We start from the raw sequence: 21,468 nt of genomic DNA, 5'->3' as shown, positions 1-21,468 counted from the left end.
GGCCAAAACCAGTTGATAGATCAATAGGTAATCTAAAATCACCTCCAGGACAGCACAGATTATACATCTTTCTTTAGTTACATTTGCACTGTTCCAGTGATATCTCATCTCCTAGCAGCACATTTTTCCTGAGCTGAAGCAATGGTATCAGGAGTTGGGGAATCCACTACTGGGGTGTTCTTTGCGGAAGGAAAACAGCTATACTGCTGCGTGATTTCTAGTCGGGAGTCATTTGGCTTTGGTTTGCAGATGTTTCCTGGTTTGCCTTTCTTGGTTAGATTACAAGGCTCTTTACGCTTGGCATTTTGTTCCTGTAGAGAAACCTGTGCCCTGTAATCAGAGCACCTCTTCATCTTTTTTTTGCTAAATTGAAGAGATTGACTTCTTGAAAATGACAGAAAGGCATTTTCGTCAGCCCTCAAATTACTTTTGTCATGTTTTTTCTTGTATCCTCTTCAGTTTTTCAACATCCCATAGAAGATGTGACATTTTTCTCATCAAAACTAGATGCGATATTTTAGCACACATACTCCCTGCTGTGATGGGGACGTGTAGGAAGGCAAAAATACCTCCCTGTTCCTGCAGTGTTCTACTGCCTGATGTCGGGATGTTGAACTGACAGTTCATATTTAATTGCTTGTCATTACCCCCAAAAGCTTTTCAGAATTGCTAGTTTCCAGGATTGTCTCCTATCTGCAGCTGCTGCCTGCATTCCTTCTTACTAGAAGTGTAATTCTGCATTTGGCTCTATTGAAACACCGTATTGCTTGGATCTATTTCTCCTCCACAGTGATCCAAACTGCTCTGTGTGATTGCTCTGTTCTCATCACAATACACCACATTGCAAATTTCTGTGTCAGCAGCACACATTATCAATGTCAATCATATGTTTATTTTGAAATAAAAATATTTATTTCCAGATGAAGTCCTTGAATCGTGCCAGGCCTCGTACTGATCAACCTGGAACCCATCTAATTCCTTCCCCAGCAACAACTGCTTCTTGTGTTCTGTCACACAGCCAGTTTGTTACTCATTTCATGTGTGTCTGATTGACATTGTACTGCCGTGTTTATTTTTTTATCAGAATAGCACTCAGCTTGTCAGTGTGTGTGTATGTAATTCTAGCAAACGATGAAAATGGACTCCTTTGACAAGAGCGGTTCTCCACAGACCCCATTGACTGGACCTCGCTTCTATATTTTTTTCCTTTAGTTCCAAATTAATTGACCTGTTCATCATCTTTTCTATTCTTCTGTTTAGGGCTGATTTCAGGCTCACAGGCTCGCAGGCTGACAGTTACCTTGTGTATCACACTTAACCTCTTTGAACAACAGCACAGCATTATCTCCCTTTCCATCTCTCCACATCTTACCATTGTTCCAAGCTATCAAAGCTAGGAATGTCAGTGAGCCAGAGCTGCTGTCAGCCAATTCTTGTTGGATTATCCAGTTCTGTTAGATTTAGAAACACCTACCCTGTGCTGACTGTCATAGGAAAAAGGCGACAGGCAACCATGGAGTGGGATGGACCTCTCTGGGCATTTTGGTGGGACAGTTTTGGTGGTGACTAGTTTGCCCCAGCCATTTGGTCAGATATGGAGGTGTTGGACAGGGTATGCAGAAGACCTGTTGGTGTTTAAGTTTCGCTGTAGAGGCATCTAAGTCAAAGACTTCCAAAGAAACTCAAGGGGCATATTGGCAGTCAACCTATTCTGGCCCCTGGTGTACTAAAGACTTTTTCCCTGCAGATGGTACAAACAAGAGTGAGTGGCATATTTTTTTATAAGCACGGAGCCTGGCTTCTCTTCTGACTGCCTTGCTGGTTTTTCAGTGCTCACTTCAGGCTGGGAAAGCAGGCCCTGAGAAAGTTCCCACCATAAGAATAAGGAGCAGCCCTTGAGTGTGTGTGGCTGCAAGGCACCCAGAGGGTGTCACTGTGGTGAAGCAGCCTGATGTGACAGTACAGGACGGGTATCTTGGTGAGCACTATGCCCTGCCAGGCTCAGGGCGTGGGGCACAGTCCCTAGAGTGAAATGGTTCTGTTGTGGTGACTGAAAGCAGATGAGGAGTGGGATTCTGCTCAGGCAGGCAGAGAGACCTGTGATAGTGGCTCAGGCAGCTTGCAGTGAAGTTTGCCACAGTGCATCCTGGTGGATAGACACCGTAGGTCAGCACAATGACTTGTGAGGACTATTGGTTATTTTTTTTCTCTTCCACAGGACTCAGAGCAGAATTGGCTCTCCTGTCTCCCTCCAGCATACAGGGCCATCACGAACTGTCCGGCGCTACCCAGCCAGCAATGGCCAACTCAACTCTAATGCACTTCCCAATGGGAATGGACATGAACAGAGCAGCTCTGGGCCACACACAGTTTCCCAGGAGCAGACCTTGTCTGCAAGGGGTAAGGCCTCCAAGGCTGTCACTCTTTTGGGGCTTTTTGTTAGAGTTTCCTGAGGAAGGGCAATGGTGTGACTGGGGATCTCTAAGAAACCTTGGACTCTTGGGACTGTGCGACTGGGTGGGATGGAAAGGCAATGTTAGCATGGGCATTGCTGGGCTTGGTAAAGAAAGAGACCCTACTGAAAGAAGACAGAGCAGCAGGAGCAAAATGCTGCCGGCAGGGAAGAGGAGACAGGGGTGATGTGACAGTATGCCTCCCAGAGATGTGATAACCTAGGATGCTGCCCTGAAGTAGGATTGCCTCAGTCTGTAGGAGCGGTGTCTCCTAGCTTCCTTCTCAGTCTGAGCAGGTCTCAAGGTCAGATTGTGCAACCACCATCTAATTCTTCCCTTTGGCTGTCCTCTTGGTGCCTCCTGACATGAGCAGGGATCAGTCCAGGTTGTAGGCACGTGCAGTTGCTGAGGCAGGGCCTCAGCAGCTCCTCAGCTAGGACAGATGCAAGTTGTCTTCTGCAGCTTGGCTCCCTCTGAAGCCATGGTTCCCCAGGGAGGCACCATGTGGCATCTCAGCCCTTCTGAGTAGAGCCGTGAGCGTGATTGCACCTGTAATCTGAAAGTGGGGATTGAAGTAGGGAGAGTTAGGGGTGCGCATATCAAAGGGGGCACCTGCAGAAATAGCTATCTCACTGATGGAGGGCTGTGGTGCCAAGCCAGCTGCTTCATGGTTACACAATATTTCTGCCTGTTGTCTGTTTTCTGCAAACCTCAAGAGCTCTGAGTGCCATCTCCCCGTGTATCTAATATCAGAATAGTCAGGGACCAGGAGGGGACCACAGGTAGCCGCAGGTCAGGATATGCTTACAGAGAGACATGGTTTTTCTCAAGCACTGATGCCTTCTTTAACGGATACCGGTGTGGCTGTTCATATGGGAAGCCTTCCATTGTTTCAAGGGCAGACAGTCTCCTGGCTTCTGCCCTGGCTCCAGAAGGCATATTGTCTAAAGCGCAACACTGTTTATACTGAAGTTAGTGTGTGGGTGTCCCTTCACAGGGAGTTATGCCACTCTAACTGGGCAGGCAGAACATGCTACTGGCAATTCATGTGTTTACAAATCCGTACTGTTCCTGGAGCAGAGGGCCCGGTGGAGTGAGCAAGGGGCAAGAAGAGGCACTGCGGTGGGGAGGGACACAGACCCCTCCTTGCTCTGGGAAAGCTCTGGAGCTTGAGCTGCAGATTACCAGCCCCTTGGCCTAGATATGCTGTTTCCACTTTGCACTCTCTGTTTCTTTTATAGGGGCCAACCTGACAGAAAAGATTAGGAAGATAAAAATTGTTTTCACACCCACCATCTGCAAACAGACGTGCCGGAGCGGGCGCTGCTACAACAGCTGTGAGAAAGGAGACACCACCACTCTCTATAGCCAAGGCGGGCATGACCACGATCCCAAGTCTGGCTTCCGTATCTGTGAGCACCCCAAGGCCCCAGGCCTATCTTCTTGTCTGCTCCCCCACTTTCCTCCTGCTTTTCCTGTCTCTACAGACTGAGGGCTTCGGCTGGTGTGGGTATGCGATGAGATGTCCTCTCCCAGTGCCTAGGAAGATGTCTCCTGCGGCCTTTGGGGGTTACATTGTTTCTGTCTCTGGGGAGGAAGACAGACCTTCCCTCATTGATTTCTTTCCTGGGCAAGCAACTTCTGTTTCCATCCCACCCCAGGTAGTGGGGATGCATGAGTTTGAGTCAGGCTTGCAGCCAAGCCTCGCCACCCCCTCCTTCTTAGAGCCAGCTCACTGCTTTCATTGGCATCCATTCCTGGGGCTGACTTTCATCACCTAATTTCCTCCTGTTCTCTCCTTTCACTCACGTGGCAGCCAGGAGAGCTGGCTGCAGGTTGCAAGCTGTTCCTATAAACAGGGCTGCTGAAACCTCTACTCTCATTTCAGAGCTGCTGGGATTGCTCATCAGGTCACTGGGATAGGCAACTGTGGGTTGGGCACATCCTCTCGGAGCCAGTTGGTGGAGTAGCCTGCAGGACCTTGGTGGGACTTGTCCTCTAAAAACCGTTGTACCTCTCAAATTCTTCTAACAGTGAGAAAGTACAAAATCTGGTCTTTGTGTACACCAACTGATATGGGGTTCATGGGAGTTTCTGCCTAGATCTCAGTCCAAAGATGTGTCTCCTCACCTCAAAACTGGTGCCAGGCTTGAATAAAATGAACTCAGAGTAGAGTGGCAGCTCATCTGAGACGAACCTAACAAGCCTGGTATGTGCAGTAGCAACATCTCCTCTCACGCTGAAATGAGTCAGGATGATCTGTCAGGGAATCCCATGCCTTGCCTGAGCATCACTCACTCTGGGTTGCTCCAAGCATCTGATGAGGCCAGAAAAGATGTGACTTCGATTTTGATTTTGCTCATGGTTCTTTTGTCCCTCTCCACACGTCACCCACTTAAGCTGCTGGCACGGCCAAGACTAGCCAGGAAGCAGTCTCCGAAGTCATGGCCCTCTGCCCATTCTCTCCTTCTGCCTCTCACATCCCCACTGAGCTCCGTCTGAGCTCACTGCTGCCAAGTGGGAAGGGGGCGCCACAGAAGAGAAGAAATTGTGCTGACTCGGCCGCATGTGGCCATAGCGCCTGCTTGACTCTGAGGGATCCTGCAGGGCCAGCACCACCACCCTGGCTGCACTACAGCTGGCCTAAGGGCTCATAGCCATCAACCCATGACTCCAGCGTGATGCAGAGCTCAGGGAGACACCCAGTTTCTCCACTTGCTGCTTCCTCAGTGGTGGTGGGACTTGAAAGCTCCAAGTGCTGACTCCAGTGCTGGATCTGCTCCTTGAACACCATGGGACTAGTGTTGGCCCAGGTCCAGCTGCCTGGCCTCCCCTAGCTGCCTCTTGATGGAGGCAGTGTCTTGGTTTCTCTGCTAAGCAGACTTCTCTTTGCCTTACAGACTTCTGCCAAATCCCCTGCCTGAATGGAGGGCGCTGCGTGGGCCGGGATGAGTGCTGGTGCCCCTCCAACTCCACGGGGAAGTTTTGTCACTTGCCGGCTCCCTCTCTGGAAAAGAAGCAAGGAGGGAGAGCCCCCAAGACCCCAGCTGGCAGCTCCATGAAGCACTCCACCTACACCCTGCCCTTGTCCAACCAGCTGGGTGAGCATGGCTGCATTCTTCTGCCTGCTGAGGCATTTGGAATAGAGAGGAGCCCTTGGACTGATGCCTTGTTCTCTCAAAGCTGTGCTCTGACCCCCCTGGAGACCAAAAGGCGACTGGGGTGGTGGGTGCAGGAATTAGGGAGCATGGGAGAAATGCCATGGGGAGCAAGGAATGGATAGGGCAAGTGCTGGCACAGGTGAGAGAAGTGGGTGTCAAGTCCTCTGAACATTTAAACTCGGTGCTGGAACCAAATTTAAAAAGTTACCCTTGCCACTGTTTCCTGAGCAAGTGGCTCCCTGCTGGTGCTGGGTTCCTCTGACAGAAGTCCGGGTCTCCCTCATACTTCTGAGTTTTGCTATATATGTTCTCCTCAGATCTTCACGGGAGCCATTAACAGGCCTGAGGAGGTCAGCATCTCGTTATATGTGCCTTTTCAGGCCAGGCTGTTAGCAAAGTGGTTTCCTTAATTTCTGAAAGGCTCAGGCTGCTGAGGAAAGTTTTTGTAGGTTTGTTTTGGTTTTGGCCAGAGAAGTATTTTCTCTTAGATGCAATCTTCCTCTAGACTTCTTGGTGGGGGTTCAGTCTACCTCTCCTCCCTTGGGACTTTTTTGATGACAATATGCTGTTCGGATGCCAAATTGTTGCCAGATTGTCACAACTGTGGTATAAACTCATCTTCCAGCTTCCCTGAACCCTTCCCTGGTGAACGTCCACATCAACCACCCTCCAGAAGCCACCGTGCAGATTCATCAGGTGGCCAGAGTGCGGGGTGACGTGGAGGTGTCGGAGGAGAACAGTGTGGAGGCAGTCCTGGTGCCTCAGCTAGCTGCTGTGCCCTGGTACACCTATGCTCACGGGAATGGCAACAGCATTGCCACAGAGAGCAGGCAGCAGCAGCAGCAGAGAACCCCAGGGCTGCTGGGGAGGTGCTTCCGGGAGGCTCTCCATGGACAGGTAAGGGGTCACCCAACAAGTGTTGGAGTGTGTGTGTGTGTGTGTGAGAAATGTTTCTTGTTCTCGAGTGTGGGTGCTTTGGCTTATGGGGCAGGACGGGTGGCCTTTCCTCGCATGAAGCTGTTCAGCATCAGTATAGGCATCACCCAGGTGCTGTGGGCATGGACGGCAATATGTTAGTACTTTGGAAGAAAAACCATTTTCTGGCCCAGCAGAGAGACCTGGTTGGCTTGCCCTGACAAGGCTGTGCCCTGGGGCAGCACAGCCCAGACTCGATGGCTTTCACACACAGTCTCGTTTAAAAGGGGTGCCCTATTTTTAGCAACATTTACAGCCATGCTCGGCGATTATTGTAGGAAACGTATAAAACATAGGAAAATTCCTTTCCCTCTCAGACGATAAATGAAAGCCTGATTTCCATGGAACGATGCCTTCCCAGGCGGCTTAGCTGGAGCTTGGGAAGCAAATGCACGTGAGGGGCTTTCTCGCCCTTTTCCTGCAGTCATCATAATTTCTTATTTTGTCTTTCTCCATATGTTTCTCTTACGTCACTGGAAAAGCATCAGGGGTTTTTGGCACCCACAGGAACACCTGTGAGCATCCCTAGAGCAGCTTGTGCTCAGCAAGACACCCAGCTGGACAGCCTGGGACTCTACCCCCTCCCCACTGCTCCTCAGCCCTTTCTGGGGAGGCTGCTTCTGGTTCCCATTCTGTGTTTCAGTCGCTCCCATCCAAGCCATTTCTAGTGGGACACATTTTCAGCCATTCCATAGTGCAAAAATAAATGAGATCATACCCTGGGGCTGGAAAAGCCCTGCTCCCCCCTGGTGAGACAGCATCTGTCTGCCCCTGGGAGCAAATCGTGGTGCCTGGAGATGCTTGCATATGCCTGGAGAGGCTGCAGGAGACACTTTAGGGAGGGGAGGGATGTTGCAGAGGGTACCCTTGCTGTGATCACACCTCATCCAGCCAGCGTAATGCCATGGCCAGGAAAGGGCAAGGAGCCTGACGGGGGAGAGCTGCCTCACCCCAGTCAGCCGCAGCCGAGCTGATCGGTATGCAGGCGCTGGGCAGGCGGCCACACATGCCTGGATGGGGGCCAGCTCTGGCCTGTGGGCTGCAGCAGCTCTACTCTAATGGGGAAGCCTGTAATCTAGAGGGCCTTGATGGGGGTGCAGGGGTGGCAGGAAAGAGAGACTCATTAAGCAGAGGAAACTGCTCGACCACAAGCTCCCCACAGGCTGGAGTCATGCACCCATTTCACTAGCTAATCAGCCAGGCATGGGGCTGATCCTGGGGCTTTGCTGGGTGATATCATCTCTGGTTCATCTCCTACACTGTTTAATGTCCTCTTCTCCTCTGAGGGGTGCAGTCAGTGGAGTCTTGTGATCTTCTGTCTGCACCGCTGTTTACTGTATTTAACTGGCCCTGCTATACCCTGGTGGGAAGCTATGCCAGGAGGGCCATGCCAACCTCTGACTCCAAACCACTGTACCTCGTGCTGGCTCTGCTGCCGCTGCACCAGCTGGCCACCACAGACAGGTGCATGTCCTCACCCCGCAGAAGCCTGATCTCTGATTCTTTCTCCTCAGTGCACCAACCCCTTGCCAGGGCTGACCAGGCTGGAGGACTGCTGTGGCAGTGTGGGGCTTTTCTGGGGTACGGATCGGTGTCTGGCCTGCCCCCCACGGCCAGGTGAGTGCTGCTGCCACTGGAGAGAAAGAGGTAGCACCCTCAATGAGCAAAAATGGTTGGGCTGCCTCACAGAGATGAGAGGACACAGAGCGGAGCCATGGGTCCCCTGCTGTGTGTCTCTCCTTTGCCCAACGCCCTTGGGTGGTGTGTCCAAAGCAGTGTGCGGGGCCATGCTTGGGGAATTCCCAGTGTTGCACTGGGGAGCAACACTCTGGTTTGTATGCTGGCCCAAAGCTCAGTGCTTTCTTCCTAAACTGCCCCTGTGAAACCCTGCTGTGGCTGGCAGTTCCTGCCATGCCACCTCAGTCAGAGGAAGAAATGGTAAAAGCGTGGCTGTGGTTTTAGGAGGTGCAGTCCTAGACCAGTGGAGCAGGCTGCAGACTTGGCCCTATAGAATTATGGGCTTGCTCTAGGCCTGACACAGGCTTGGCAGGGGCTCTGGAAATAACACTACATCAAACAATTGGCTGGGGTGCACCTGGGGTCCATTCCAATGGCACGGGCGTCCAGCTCCACTTCTGCTGTGCTTGGGAGCTGGACAGACTGATCCAGCAGGAGATGGGGATTCCTTGGCCACTTTGCTCAGGGTCCTCCATGACAGGCTTGGCCCCTCGCACCATGGCCCCATCCTGTGTTGTGATGGAGAGGCTGTGTTGAAGGACTCCTGGCTAGGAGGAGGCAGCCCTGCAGGCACATTGGCTCCAGCAGTCGATGCTGACTGGGTTTGGTCCAGGTCAGGGTGCACAGGGCAGGGCACTGCTCACCTCTCCCCTATCTGCCTGCCCCCTTTCATCACTGCCTGGCTGGATTAAAGGACTGACATAAAAAGATACCATGATCCAGGAGACTGACCCCTGAGGAGAGCAGATGTGTCCAAGGTGGCAGATTTTATGCAAGCAGATGTGGTGTTGGTGCCTTCTAGTTCTGCCTAGAGGCTGTCCCACTCACTTACATGCATGCTTCCAAAAGCTGCTTGCCTCTCCTTGTCCTCCCTTGATTCGGTTCCTCCATAGCCAGGACCAGCTGGAGCCAAATTCCTTGCAATCACAGACAAGGTTGTCAGTATCCTGGAACCCAGCACAGAACTGGGGAGCTCTGATTGCTGTCATCTTCCCACTCTGTACAGCTCTGCTGTGGCCCCAGGCCATGATGCTGCTTACTTACCCTTATCTGCATGCCAGCCCTGATAGAACCCTGGGCTGCAGTATGGGGGTGACCATGGAGCTATTGTGCCCACTGCAGACAATGAAATGCTCCACGTGGGACTCAACCCCATCGTCTTCGTCCCAGACCTTTGCATCCCCAGTCACAGCTTTCTCTGCCTTATTTCATAGTAGCGTCACTGTTTCTCACCCTGTCTTTCTAAATACCTCCATTAGGAAGCAAGAGGGCCACATCACACTTCCATTAGGCTGCAGATGGCTGCAAAATCTCTGCACCTTTCTCTTTCTCCATGCCAGGATGCTAGGTATCACTCAGCGGCCAGAGCTCTAGCAGTGTCTACTCTGATGGACTTCATGCTCAAAATGCAACTTAAATCTCACGCTTCCAAGATGTTAAAACAAACACTGAATACCCCTATGTGCTCCTTGCAGTCAGCCAGTAGAGCACGTGCACTTAAGAAATACCTCCTAGCTGCCAGCAAGTCCCACTTCCATAGCTCAGCACATGCCCTGCATCCCAGCAGCAGCTGGAACTTGAGGGAGGTTGGTCTTCATTGAGTGGGCGGATGCTTGTCTTGCTTTTTTTCAGATTAGTTCCATTGGGACATGAAAAATGAATCCCCGTGGATCTTCCATCTTCCCATGCCACAAGAAAATCCCATTCTCAGTCTCTCTGACTTTGGGTGATTAAGTTCCCCCTTGAAGGCCACATGGCTCTTGTTGATTTTGCAGGAATGTAGGCTAGTTGAAGGGGCCATTTTCATCCTCTTTAATCACGTGCAAGTGTCTTCTTCCATTGACTATCTCTGGTTGACTGCTCCATAACCAGCTCCACATGTACGAGACCGCACAGTGCAAGTAAAGGGAGCTGTCACCAGACACTCAGTGGAGGGCAGTCCGAGAGAGCATGGCTGTTGTGAAGTGAGAAGTCCAGGCAGCTGGCATCCATTTCTCTGATGTGCTGTCTTCACACACAAGAGATCTTACCCTAGAGTGGAGCCATGGAAACAGTTCTTTCTCTGTGGTTTTAGTGCTGTAATGGAGCCATCAAGCACTGTAACCTCTCATTGCCCCATGCCTCCTCTGCCAGGGCTCCTAGATCCATGTCTGTCCAGTGTAAAGGCATCACTCCACATCATCCCTGACTGCAGATCATGTCCCATGCTTATATCCTTTCTGTCTCCTTGTTTTCCAGCCTGTGTTGTGCTTACTCAAAGTCACTGGGCTGTACTTCAGTGACCTAGTGTCTTGTGCACAGAGATAACATGTCCAGTGGATGTTTCCAGCTTTCTTCTTGGCACTGTGGTCTTCAGGGGGAACTTCTCCTTGTGCTTTTGTGTCCCAGGGAAGCGTGCACTAGAGCAGACTTGACAGCTCTGGGAATTTAATTCCAGCAACCAGAGACAGAAAAGGCAGAAGCTAGTTCAGTGTAAACACTTAAAAATGTACAGAAATGCAGCCAGGCAAGAGCTAGACAAATGGAGAACTTGTTTGGATTGACTGTCTGCCCGAGACACTGATTGTTAGTAGAGTCTGAATACGTCCGGATGTCTCCATCGACTGCAGCTTTCATGTTTGGTACATGTTTGTGTGCAGAAAGACATCAGAGCAGAAGAAGAATAATCAGAAGCGAGCATCTGTCTGAGTGAACGTGCCATGACCAATCCCCGCTATTTTTTGTATTTTGCCAAGCATCAGAAAAGTCAAGGCACTTGCTTTGTCTGCATTGTAAGGAGACTGTTAAAAGCTGAGTGCAGACTTAAGGTAGAGGTGGGGTTGACCTCACCAGGACTCTCTGTGGCAGGTCTTACATTAGTCTCAGACGTTTCCTTAGGCTCTACTCAGGCTTTTAGCTGTCTGGTTTGCTGCTGGGAGGGTGTATATTGATCGGTCCCTTCAGAGAAGTGGGCACAGAGATGGGTATTTAAGCAGACTATAATAGAAGTCACTGGGAGTTTGCCTGTGTAGGTAAGAGCTGAAGATGAAATCCCCAGCATATGTCAGAGACAGCTCTGGGAGAAAGGGGAGAGCCAAGAGCTTGCTCTTTAAGGTGTTAGGGCAAAAGCTGTCACCCAACACATGAAAGAAAGAGATGAACTAGAGGCAAGGCCCTGCAGAGTGGCAGGGCACTTAGGTGCTGTTGTGTAGCTACAGTCCTTCAGCTATGACTGGAGGTAGCTGGATGAAATGTGCTGCACTACAAGATAGGATAAATCAGGTGGAGATATTCAATGACTCTCCCGGGTCTTTAGTACTCAGAGGAGGTGCTGGAGCACACGCTGAAAGGCTAGAAGAGAGAGGAAGGGGACAGGGGAACTCGGAGGTAAAACTTGAACACTGAGTGGAAAAAGGGAATCAGACACTGATTAAGCAGCTGAAGTAGAGACACTTAGACGTGGGTGGGAGGAAGCCCAAGAACTGGCAGGGTGTTTGGGCAGTGCTGGTGAGGAAGCTGCATTGAAGCAATGTTGTGTCCCGTGGCAGACTCGGGATGTGGGGCTAGTAGCAAGCACACTGCTGGGCAGAGCTTCTGCTTGCCTGCTGGACCATGTATTATTTTGAGATATAGAGTGGAGAAAAACATACTGGAACAAGGTCTTAAAGGGACCACGAGCCCATGGGGCCCGCGGGGCAGTTTTTGCATGGGCAGAGCCTCCCCCGGCCATGGGGCAGAGCAAGTCGGGGCCGCAGGAGGAGGCGGAGGAGGCCCTGCTGATGGCCATGCTGCCCAAGCTCTTCACCGAGGAGCAGCTTCTCACCAACGTGGTCCTGTAGTTGATTCTCAGCCTCTTCACAGTCCACCGGCGGTGCCTTAAGAAAATCCCCGTGCAGGGGATGCCGAAATATCACTTCCACAAGCGGAAGGAGCGCAGCGCCATCCACACCAAGCAGTGGGCGTGGGCCAAGTGCATGAAGTCTGTGTTCAAGACTCTCCTGGACATCACCTACCCCGTCACCTCCATGTTTTCGGGCTTCGCCTTCAACGACAGCATCAACAAGGTTTTCCAGAACAAGCAGATCAAGGGCCTGTGGTTGCAAAACTATAATGTCGTTGCCATCACGGGCTCAGTGCTGGGTCCAGCCCTGTTCAATGTCTTTATCAATGACCTTAGCAAGTTTGTGGATGACGCTAAGCAGGGTGGAAGTGTGGATCTGCTGGAGGGTAGGGATGCTCTGCAAAGGGATCTGAACAGGCTGGACCCCTGGGCTGAGACCAATGGCATGAGGTTTAACAAGGCCAAATGCCGGGTCCTGCACTTGGGGCACAACAAACCTGTGCAGTGCTACAGACTAGGAGAAGTCTGGCTGGAAAGCTGCCTGGAGGAGAGGGACCTGGGTGTGTTGGTTGACAGCGACTGAACATGAGCCAGCAGTGTGCCCAGGTGGCCAAGAAGGCCAATGGCATCTTGGCTTGTATCAGAAACAGCGTGACCAGGGAGGTTATTCTCCCTCTGTGCTCTGCACTCTTAAGACCGCACTTCGAATACTGTGTTCAGTTCTGGGCCCCTCACCATAAGAAGGATGTTGAGGCTCTGGAGTGAGTCCAGAGAAGAACGACGAAGCTGATGAGGGGGCTGGAGAACAAGTCTTATGAGGAACGGCTGAGAGAGCTGGGGTTGTTTAACCTGGAGAAGAGGAGGCTGAGGGGAGACCTCATTGCTCTCTACAGCTACCTGAAAGGAAGTTGTGGAGAGGAGGGAGCTGGCCTCTTCTCCCAGGTGACAGGGGACAGGACAAGAGGGAATGGCCTCAGGCTCCGCCAGGGGAGGTTTAGGCTGGACATTAGGAAAAAGTTTTTCATGGAAACGGTCACTGGGCACTGGAACAGGCTGCCCAGGGAGGTGGTTGAGTCACCTTCCCTGGAGGTGTTTAAGGGACAGGTGGACGAGGTGCTGAGGGGCATGGTTTAGTGATTGATGGGAATGGTTGGACTCGATGATCCTGTGGGTCTTTTCCAACCTGGTGATACTATGATTCTACGATTCTAAAGTCAAGAGATGGTCTGTGGAAACTAATACAAATAAGACACAAAGAGGTCAACACAGACCCCAGGGAAAAGGTAGATTTGGACACTGATTTCCCTGAAGCGTTGTCCCTCCTCAGGCACATGGGAATAAAGGAAACTGGTAGTAGAGCATTTTTTCTAAAGGCAAGGCAAGGCGCTCTGCCCAGAGGAGGTCACAACCCTCCTCTTCTACCTCCTCCCCGTCCTTGAGACCATGTAACTCTGTGACCAGCAGTGTTCTGGGAGAAGCCCATACCAATGATGGACACTCTGTCTTCTACTGTGCAGAAGCTACAAGTCTCACCTTTCTGCTGGGGTTGGGGGCGTTTTCTGGCAGCACAGGTAAACCTGCCTCTTCTAGGTCCTGATTTTTCACTGCCTGCTGCCCTTTATTTCAGGCTGCAGTCAGCCTGAGTGTGGACTGTGCTGCGCATTCACTAGCTGTGCTCACTGCAGATCTTCCTGGGCTGCTTTCTCTCCTCCTGCCTATGGGTTTTAACTGTATTAAGAAACAAGTCTTTGAGGCTATTGTTTTGGTTTTATTCTTGCTCCCCGTGTTTTTTTAAGTTTTTTGTCCTAGAGAAAAGTCTGAATTTCACTGGAAAGTTGGATCTTGTAATGTCTGGCTTGGCGTCCGCAGCACTCCCCAAACGGACCTCCCACCACGAGAGGGGTGGCAGCTCACCCATGGAGTTGTCGTCATCAGAAATGCTGAGCAGCTCCACAAGCCACACACTCCCCTGCACTGTGCCTGCAGGCATTGAAACAGCCACAGGAAGACCCTTGAAAATCAACCCCGTGGTCTGCTCTTGTCGTGATCAGATCAGGGAGGATACGGGGGGAAAAACCTGAACATATGGAAAGGAGGCTGTGGAGGGTGCTGATTCTGCCATTGCTACGCCATGTGCCACGAGGAGTCTGTCTGGGACAGTAAAGAAGGGTTAGAGGTGGAGAAAGAAGCTGAAACCTCTGCAAGTTTGTGGCACTAGCACAGAAATCAATGCTTAACGTGGGAAGCACAGAATTTTCAGGAATGCCTTGTTCTGCAGAGTTCTTGGTTTGCCCATCATTGTAGCAAATGATGGTGGGAGCAGAATTAGATTTTCTCTGTTGGGGAGGCCCCAAAAGCCAACAGTAATTACCAGAGTACTTTTTTTCCCAAGGTTCTTTTCCACCTTGAAGATCTTTATTGACCATGAGTAGAGCAGAGGGCTTAGCTTCTTATTGCTCATCAGCACTGGTGCATGCCTTCCCCAGTCCTGCTACTGTAGCCTTTGCTGGGGTATTGGAGAAAGTCTTGTGGGAGTCTACCTATCACAGACCACACAGAGAAGAGGAGAGCAGTCATGTCACATCTGGACTAAAGGACTTGTGTCCTTTCCCTCTTGTCCATCCTGCCTGGGAACTCTGTGTCTGCAGCCAGAGCCCTGCCTACTTCTTTGTGTGACATCTTCAGTACATTTTCTCTCTGGCAGCTGTTGTGGGATTGGAGCTGCTCTGCTTTTCCGCCAGCAGGTTCAGCAGCCAAGGTACTCTCTGCAGTGAAGGCTGATCTTCTCTGTTTTGCACTAAACTGGGCTGAGGTTTGACTGAGTCCACCAGCCTCACTGCACCAGATGCAGCAAGACCATGCACGCTGGCTCCTTTCATCTCCCATATACTGGAAAATCCAGAGGAAGCAGAGGTACCATAGCCAGTGTCATGACTGCATGCTCTCTGCCCATTGTGGGGTTCTTCTGTGGAGCTAGTCCAGGGACTCCAGAAATGTCAGTGAGTCCTAAAAGTGGCAAAGAAGTTCAGCAAGGCAAGATTTCTCAGAGAGATAATGCCTTTTGTATAGTAGGTGGAAAGAGTTGAAAGAAAAGGGCTAGCTTTCGGCAGCCAAGCATTTCCTCACTTCTGACTGCAGGCTTGCCTCTTCACTTTCTAACAGAGTGATATTGACTAGCCTAATGCAATGTATTATCTCACTCTACAAACCTTGCCTCACCTAGGCCATTGTGACTACCACCACTAGAAGTGGTTTCTTTCTACTTCAGCATCAACCTGAGCTTCTTCATCCTGTCTTCAGACAGCATTTGAGGAGCCAGGGCCGTGGGATAACACCTCTTCTCCTGGGAATTGGTGGATGGATTCTGAAGCGTCCTTGGCTCCTTAAAGGTCATCCTGCTAGGCTGGAAAATTCTTCTGCCTGATTTCTGTGCATTCATTTCCCTTCTTATTCTTCTGTGCTTGAGTATTGTTCTAGCTGGGGACAAAGATTCTGGTGGGAGCCTTAGGCTGTAGCTGCTTCGTGCTCCCCTCCTCCTTTCTGGATCTGTGAGCTTATTGCACATGCGCTCCCCTGCATGACCCCAGCCTCACTGGAGATACCTGGTGCCTGCAGGGCTTTCAGAAAGCAGCATCAGGTGGTGGCATGAAGCAGAGCTGGAGGGGGTGAACGTAAGAGAGGCTGCTGCAGAGAACCGAGGGGGAATCCTGGTGTGCAGGTTCCTGGTGATCGCATTGCTTTGGTGCAGCACCTTTGGGGCTGAAGTGCCTGGGAGATGAGGCTCTGAAATCACACTCTCAGGAAGCCTGAAATCCCTCTGCCTGTCAGATGCAGCTCAGCCCCCCTATCCCCAGCCTCAGGCTCTGGGAGAACCCGTTCCTGGAGAGAGTGTAGACAGATAGACACAGGAGGTTTGGACTGCTCCAGCTGTGAATGCTGACAAATTGATGCCATCTCTTATCATCAGATCAGGTTTTTCCCAATACTGTGTTCCAGAGCAATAGCCTCCAAAGCCAGTCTCCCACTCCTACCAGCTGTGTAGGAGAGGGGTGAGTACTGATCCCCTTTGCAGGAAACTTGGGTGTCCTAGGCTGTTTTTTCCGGAGGTTTGGGCCATCTCTGGTATAGTTCATCAACATCAGAGCTGGGGGAAGGAAATGATCCTCTGCTCAAGTAACCAAGTACAAAACTGAGAGTTAATAGCTTACATCCTCCTGCAGCCACACGCTGTCTTCCTTCGTGGCCAGGTCCTGGCAGAAAAAAAGCAGCCTCCATCCAGTACTTCAGAGTTTCTTTGTAAAATTAAGACATTTGTCCACGGCCTCATGAGTGATTTGCTGCAGTAATGAGCTGCAGGTTTCTGCAGACTGGAGGCTCACAAGCGCTGAGGTGGCACAAGACCTACACACTCACTCCCATCACTGGTGTATCCTTGTCCTCTCCCCAGCAGCATCTGGTGGAAGGATGTTGCAGGATCTACTTCTCCACAAAGGCTTTTCAGAGAGGGAGCGGGGTTCTGACACATGTCATCACTGTTTGATCTCTGGCGTGCTTGGCTGCCTGTCAGAGGGCTTGCACATAACGATACTGCTTCATTTGAGCGTCTGTTATCACATCGTGCTGAGGCTGACAGATGCTTCCAAGCACAGTTAATGCCTGTCGGCAACTTCGAGCCCACAGGCTGCAGTGTGGGAGGACCTGGAATCCCACCGGGGCACTGAGCCTGGAGCCCATGAGCCAGAGGTTGTTTTTCCTTTCCAAGAAGGTTGGAAATGTACCCAGCAATTCCCAGTATCAGCAGCAACCCCCTTGCCTCTAACATCCAGATATTTCTAAGCACCTCCTGCTCACAGTTCGTGACTGAACCATTAAGGGGATTAATAGATTTTTTTTTCGCCTTAGTCATTTATCCAGTCACTGAGGATCTCTCTGCACCTGGAAAACCTTGTAGCTTCATTTAATATACCTGGGGAAATCAGGCTTTCTATTTTCCTTGCTGGATACAGGCTGATGAACGGCTTATTGTTCTCCTGCCTTTAATTTCCGAAGCACCTGTACCCTAGGAAGCGGGTCCCTAATATTTGCCTTTCAAGAAGTGTCCTAGAGTGGCTTTAAACTGCATTGTGGAGTCAAAGTGTCTAAGGCAAAGAGTTATGGACATGCCTGTTCTCTGCCCCAGTGCATTGTTTGTGTTCTCAACCTTTGCAGACTCTTTCTGACCATCTCCAGCTGCAAGGATGGTCTCAATTTGCCCCTGGTTCTTGAAGGCTGCAATGCATTAGGAATCCGCCAGATCCTTGATATGGCTGTTGCTATGGAGGGCTTTTCACATATGACACAAGGGTGTGAGCTACTAATGCCAGGCAGGAGGAATTCGAGTGGTGGGAGTACGGCTGGACAGTCACTTAGCTGTTACACACACTTCTTGTTTCCAAGTGTACAGTCCAGAAAATTAAAACAAAGCCCCACCCTGGGAAAATCCCATCCTTAATCAAAGCACCACTCTTACTACTCTACCCCATACTTACTCACTTCCCAACCCATCACCTCCTAGATTCCCTTTCCCTTGCTCCAAAATATGGTGCCTAAATTTGATGTGCTTGGAGTTTATGGGCCACATTTACTTGCCTTTAAAAATTTGGAGAGATTTAATTGTGCATGTTATAGGCCATTTTGAAACCCACAAAACTATTTTAAGTAGTGATTTGAAATTTTCTTTGATGAGAGTGATTGGGGCAGGGAATCACATGCAGTAAAAAAAGGGGGGAAATGTAATAAACAGGCCCTGGGCTTTTATTTCATAATCTTGTTCAGGACCTCCGTATCTCATTTTACTCTGATTCTCCTTGTCACGGCCCATCTGGCTATCCAAGCTGGCCTGGGAGGAGCTGAGGTGACAGTCATAGATAGAAAGTACAGGCAACAATTCTGGATTACCAGGTTGGCACCTGCTGAGCAGCAGAACACACTGCTTGGGAAATGTGGCAGCTCCCACCTTTCCCTCTGCCCTGGGAGTCATTAGAGGCCCATCCAAGGCAGACTTTTCCCCCACTTGCAGGGAGGACAGAGAGAAGATAGGATCATAGAATCATAGAACAGAATCATAGAATAGTTTAGGTTAGAAGGGACCTTAAAGATCTTCTAGTTCCAACACCCCTGCCACGGGCAGGGACGCGTCCCACTAGATCAGGCTGCCCAAGGCCCCATCCAACCTGGCCTTGAACACCTCCAGGGATGGGGCAGCCACAGCTTCCCTGAGCAACCTGTGCCCATGCCTCACCTCAGAATGCTGATGGCTGACTCAGCTGCCGATATCCCACACTTTTTTGCTTTTTTCCTAGCACGCCCTGTGATTGAGAATGGGCAGGTGGAGTGTCCCCAGGGTTACAAGAGGATGAACCGGAGCCACTGCCAAGGTAAGGATGGTGCTTTCATCATCTCTCTTTCTTTCCTACATCCACTGTCAGCATTGCATATATCTACACAAGTGAAATGTAGTTATCTAACTCCCTGATACAGATCTACAAAGAATGTGACTTATAAAAATCCCTGTACTTTCATTAAGCATGAAAAAACATGGACTGGATGACTCAGCTGACAAGCATAGTCAGTGTGTAGTTGGGCCAGCCCAAGAAAACTCACCTACTAAGTCCTGCTGACACAGTAAGGGCCTATGGTGCTGCTCTGCTATGTGTGAGTGTACAAACACTTCTCCTGTCATCTGAAGCAACATAAATTCTGTTGCCTGAAAACATTTGGCAAAATTGTCGACTTATTCAGTTGTTCATTTTCAGCTTTGAGAGTGCCACAAAAGTGAGTCCTTCAGTTCCCAACGTGTGTTTCTCCCATGCTGCCAGGCTGCCCTGCCTGCCCTACACTGCTGGGGTCTATCCATTTCTCACTTCTGCAGTCCCTCAGCTCTGTATGAGGAAGGTGCTATCTCAGCACTTTTCTCTCTGGTTCATGTTTACTTGGCATCTCTTGGACCCACAGTGTTTGTGTTTTTCTATGCTCTGACTGAGGTGGAGTTTTATGGTTCTCTTCTCGTGATTCATGATAAGCAGAGAGGTGTCATCTCAAAGATACAGCAGGGAGCCTGGGCACTAGCCATGCAAACCCAGGGCTAGCAATTCAATGACTCATCTCTTTTAGCTGGGGCTTTCCACAGTGCTTGCTTAATTAATGATTCAACCTCCCCACATTGTCCTAGAGGAGAACTTTCAACAATGCAATGACTTCTGTTCTCCTTGGTGCTCAGATGTCATCCCTCATGCAGTCATGGCCCGATGCTATGGCTGTGAGGAGCTACCTGGAGACATGGAATAGGAGCCAGGGCAGCAGAGCAGCTGGAAGGACTCATGTCAGTGAGGAGGATCCACAGCACCTGCTCTGGATTTACATCCCCTCAGGAACAGGGAGGCTCTCAGGGAGATGGCAGTGTGGAGTTGGCTAGGAAGATGTTTTTGAATAGGGAAAAACCTGAAGAAGAGATTTGTTCCTCTGCATTCTTCTTTGTAAGCTGGTCTGGAGAAGTACTACTCTGCAGACACTCTGCTGCCTCACAGTTCTTTTCCCATCACTGCTGTTGCAGCAGGGTGTTTGTTAGGAAGCCCAGCACCTCACTCATGGTCCAGCCCTGTCCCCAGCATGCTGCAAGGAGTAGGAATGTGTGGCCCCAGCATGCCTGCCTGCTTCTGTTCCCTCTGGGGATTTCCACTGCGGGTGGGTGCTCTGCTGCCAGTGGAATAGAGGGGGTTGGACTGAGGCCAGTACGTGGCCCTGTTTTAAATTAAGCTCATAAAGCTCAGCCCTTAGTGCTTATTTGTTTTGTGTTTTCATTACTCTAATCCCTTCAATCCCTTTGCTTATGCAGAGGCCAAACACTTCGTCCAGTTGGTGTGTTAGAATAACACAGCACTCTGACCGTGCCAGGGAGTCACAGGGATGAGCTCTGAGTCTCCTCCGGAGAGCCCAAGACTCTCCTCTGAGTGAGCTTCCCAGCACATTTGGGGTCCGGCCACTTTTTTTCTCATCAGTTCTGTCCTGTGCTTGGTACAGAGCAGGAATCCATTATATTATGCAGCCAAATCCTATTCCTCCCTGGCCTGCTGCGTGCCCCTGTAGCACTAGTGCTCCCAACTGACTGAACATCATGGCTGGGCCTTGACAGCCTCTGTGTGACTCAGCTGTGTGTGGGGCAGACACTGGGGTGAACAAGGGAGTTTAAGAGCACAGGACTGGGGAGGATCTCTTGGGTCATTAAATCTGAGCTCCATCTGTCATAGCTGGCTGTGTGACACTCCCATTCCCACCAAGCAATGATGCTTCAACTCTGAGGAATAAAGCAGTGCTGGGAGAGCCATTCCTGAGCCTAGTTGCTCTCTGTCAGGACTTTCTAGTATCTCCATTCTAAGTAAGGAACATCTGTGGATCACATCTCCAGATGAGCAGGACCAGGGGAAAGGTGAGAGGACAGGACTTGCCAGTACAGGCTTGCAAACAATGATCATGATGGCCATAAGAATGACCTTGCTGGATTTGCTCACTGGAGGGGCTACATCCATTTTCCATGAGGACTGCAGAGCGGAGCAGTCATTCACGAGACATCTCTGCAGCTGCAGTGAACAACCTCTGTGCCACAGATGTAGAACTGCTGTCCTGTGGAGGTCGTAACTGTGCTGCTTAGTGCAGAGGCTGCCTTGAACACCAGCTCAGCTGAGACTCCCTTGGTCTATAGCACCTGAATGGGAAGCGCTGGGCAGGGCATTCGGTTCAGCCTCGGCTTTTCCACATCTCAGCAGGCTCTCTCCTCCCTACAGATATCAACGAGTGCTTGATGCAGGGCCTGTGCAAAGATGCTGAGTGTGTGAACACCCGTGGCAGCTTCCGCTGCACCTGCAAGCCTGGCACCATGCTGGACCCATCCCATAGCCATTGCATCTGTAAGTGTTTCAGTTTGAGAAGGGATCTGAGCAGGACCCCACAGATGAGTGGAGGCTGCAGCGTGCTTCCTGCCTCTTGCAAGTGCGGTTGTGTTACACTGTCCTGCAGTTGTGTGCAGGATAGGTCCCCATGTCTCAGGCCCCCTTCATCCATCATTCTCCATGGACATCTCATGGACCCTGTGGAGCCTGAAGGGGACATACCTGTGGTGCAGCAGCAGACGATGAAGCCTCCTGAGCTGAGAGCTCCCACAGAAAATAGATTTGCTTGGTGCTGGTGCTGCTGGGTGGGGTGGCCTGATGGCTGAAGGCCGAAGTTGTTCTGGGGAGAGGATTGGGTATTCCTTGGGACAGGCTAGAAAGCATGGGGAGAGAAAGGC

The 21,468-nt window shown here is 50.8% G+C and overlaps 1 protein-coding gene across 6 annotated transcripts in view; it reads left to right on the top strand.

Annotated features, from left to right (window-relative positions):
* Nucleotides 1–21,468, top strand: part of LTBP2 (latent transforming growth factor beta binding protein 2) — a 73,622-nt gene that overhangs the window by 32,895 nt on the left and 19,259 nt on the right. For all 6 annotated transcript variants that reach the window (XM_069858536.1, XM_069858540.1, XM_069858538.1 and 3 more), the window contains exons 4-10: nt 2,219–2,400; nt 3,695–3,865; nt 5,354–5,554; nt 6,240–6,511; nt 8,104–8,206; nt 18,488–18,562; nt 20,966–21,088. In XM_069858536.1, the coding sequence (XP_069714637.1) occupies nt 2,219–2,400; nt 3,695–3,865; nt 5,354–5,554; nt 6,240–6,511; nt 8,104–8,206; nt 18,488–18,562; nt 20,966–21,088 (1,127 nt within the window). The remainder of the gene's footprint in view (nt 1–2,218; nt 2,401–3,694; nt 3,866–5,353; nt 5,555–6,239; nt 6,512–8,103; nt 8,207–18,487; nt 18,563–20,965; nt 21,089–21,468) is intronic.

This window comes from Phaenicophaeus curvirostris, chromosome 5 (genome assembly GCF_032191515.1).
Source record: "Phaenicophaeus curvirostris isolate KB17595 chromosome 5, BPBGC_Pcur_1.0, whole genome shotgun sequence".
NCBI classification, from domain to species: Eukaryota; Metazoa; Chordata; class Aves; order Cuculiformes; family Cuculidae; genus Phaenicophaeus; species Phaenicophaeus curvirostris.
The sequence above is the reverse complement of the archived record's forward strand: the minus strand, read 5'-3'. Positions and strand labels throughout refer to the sequence as shown.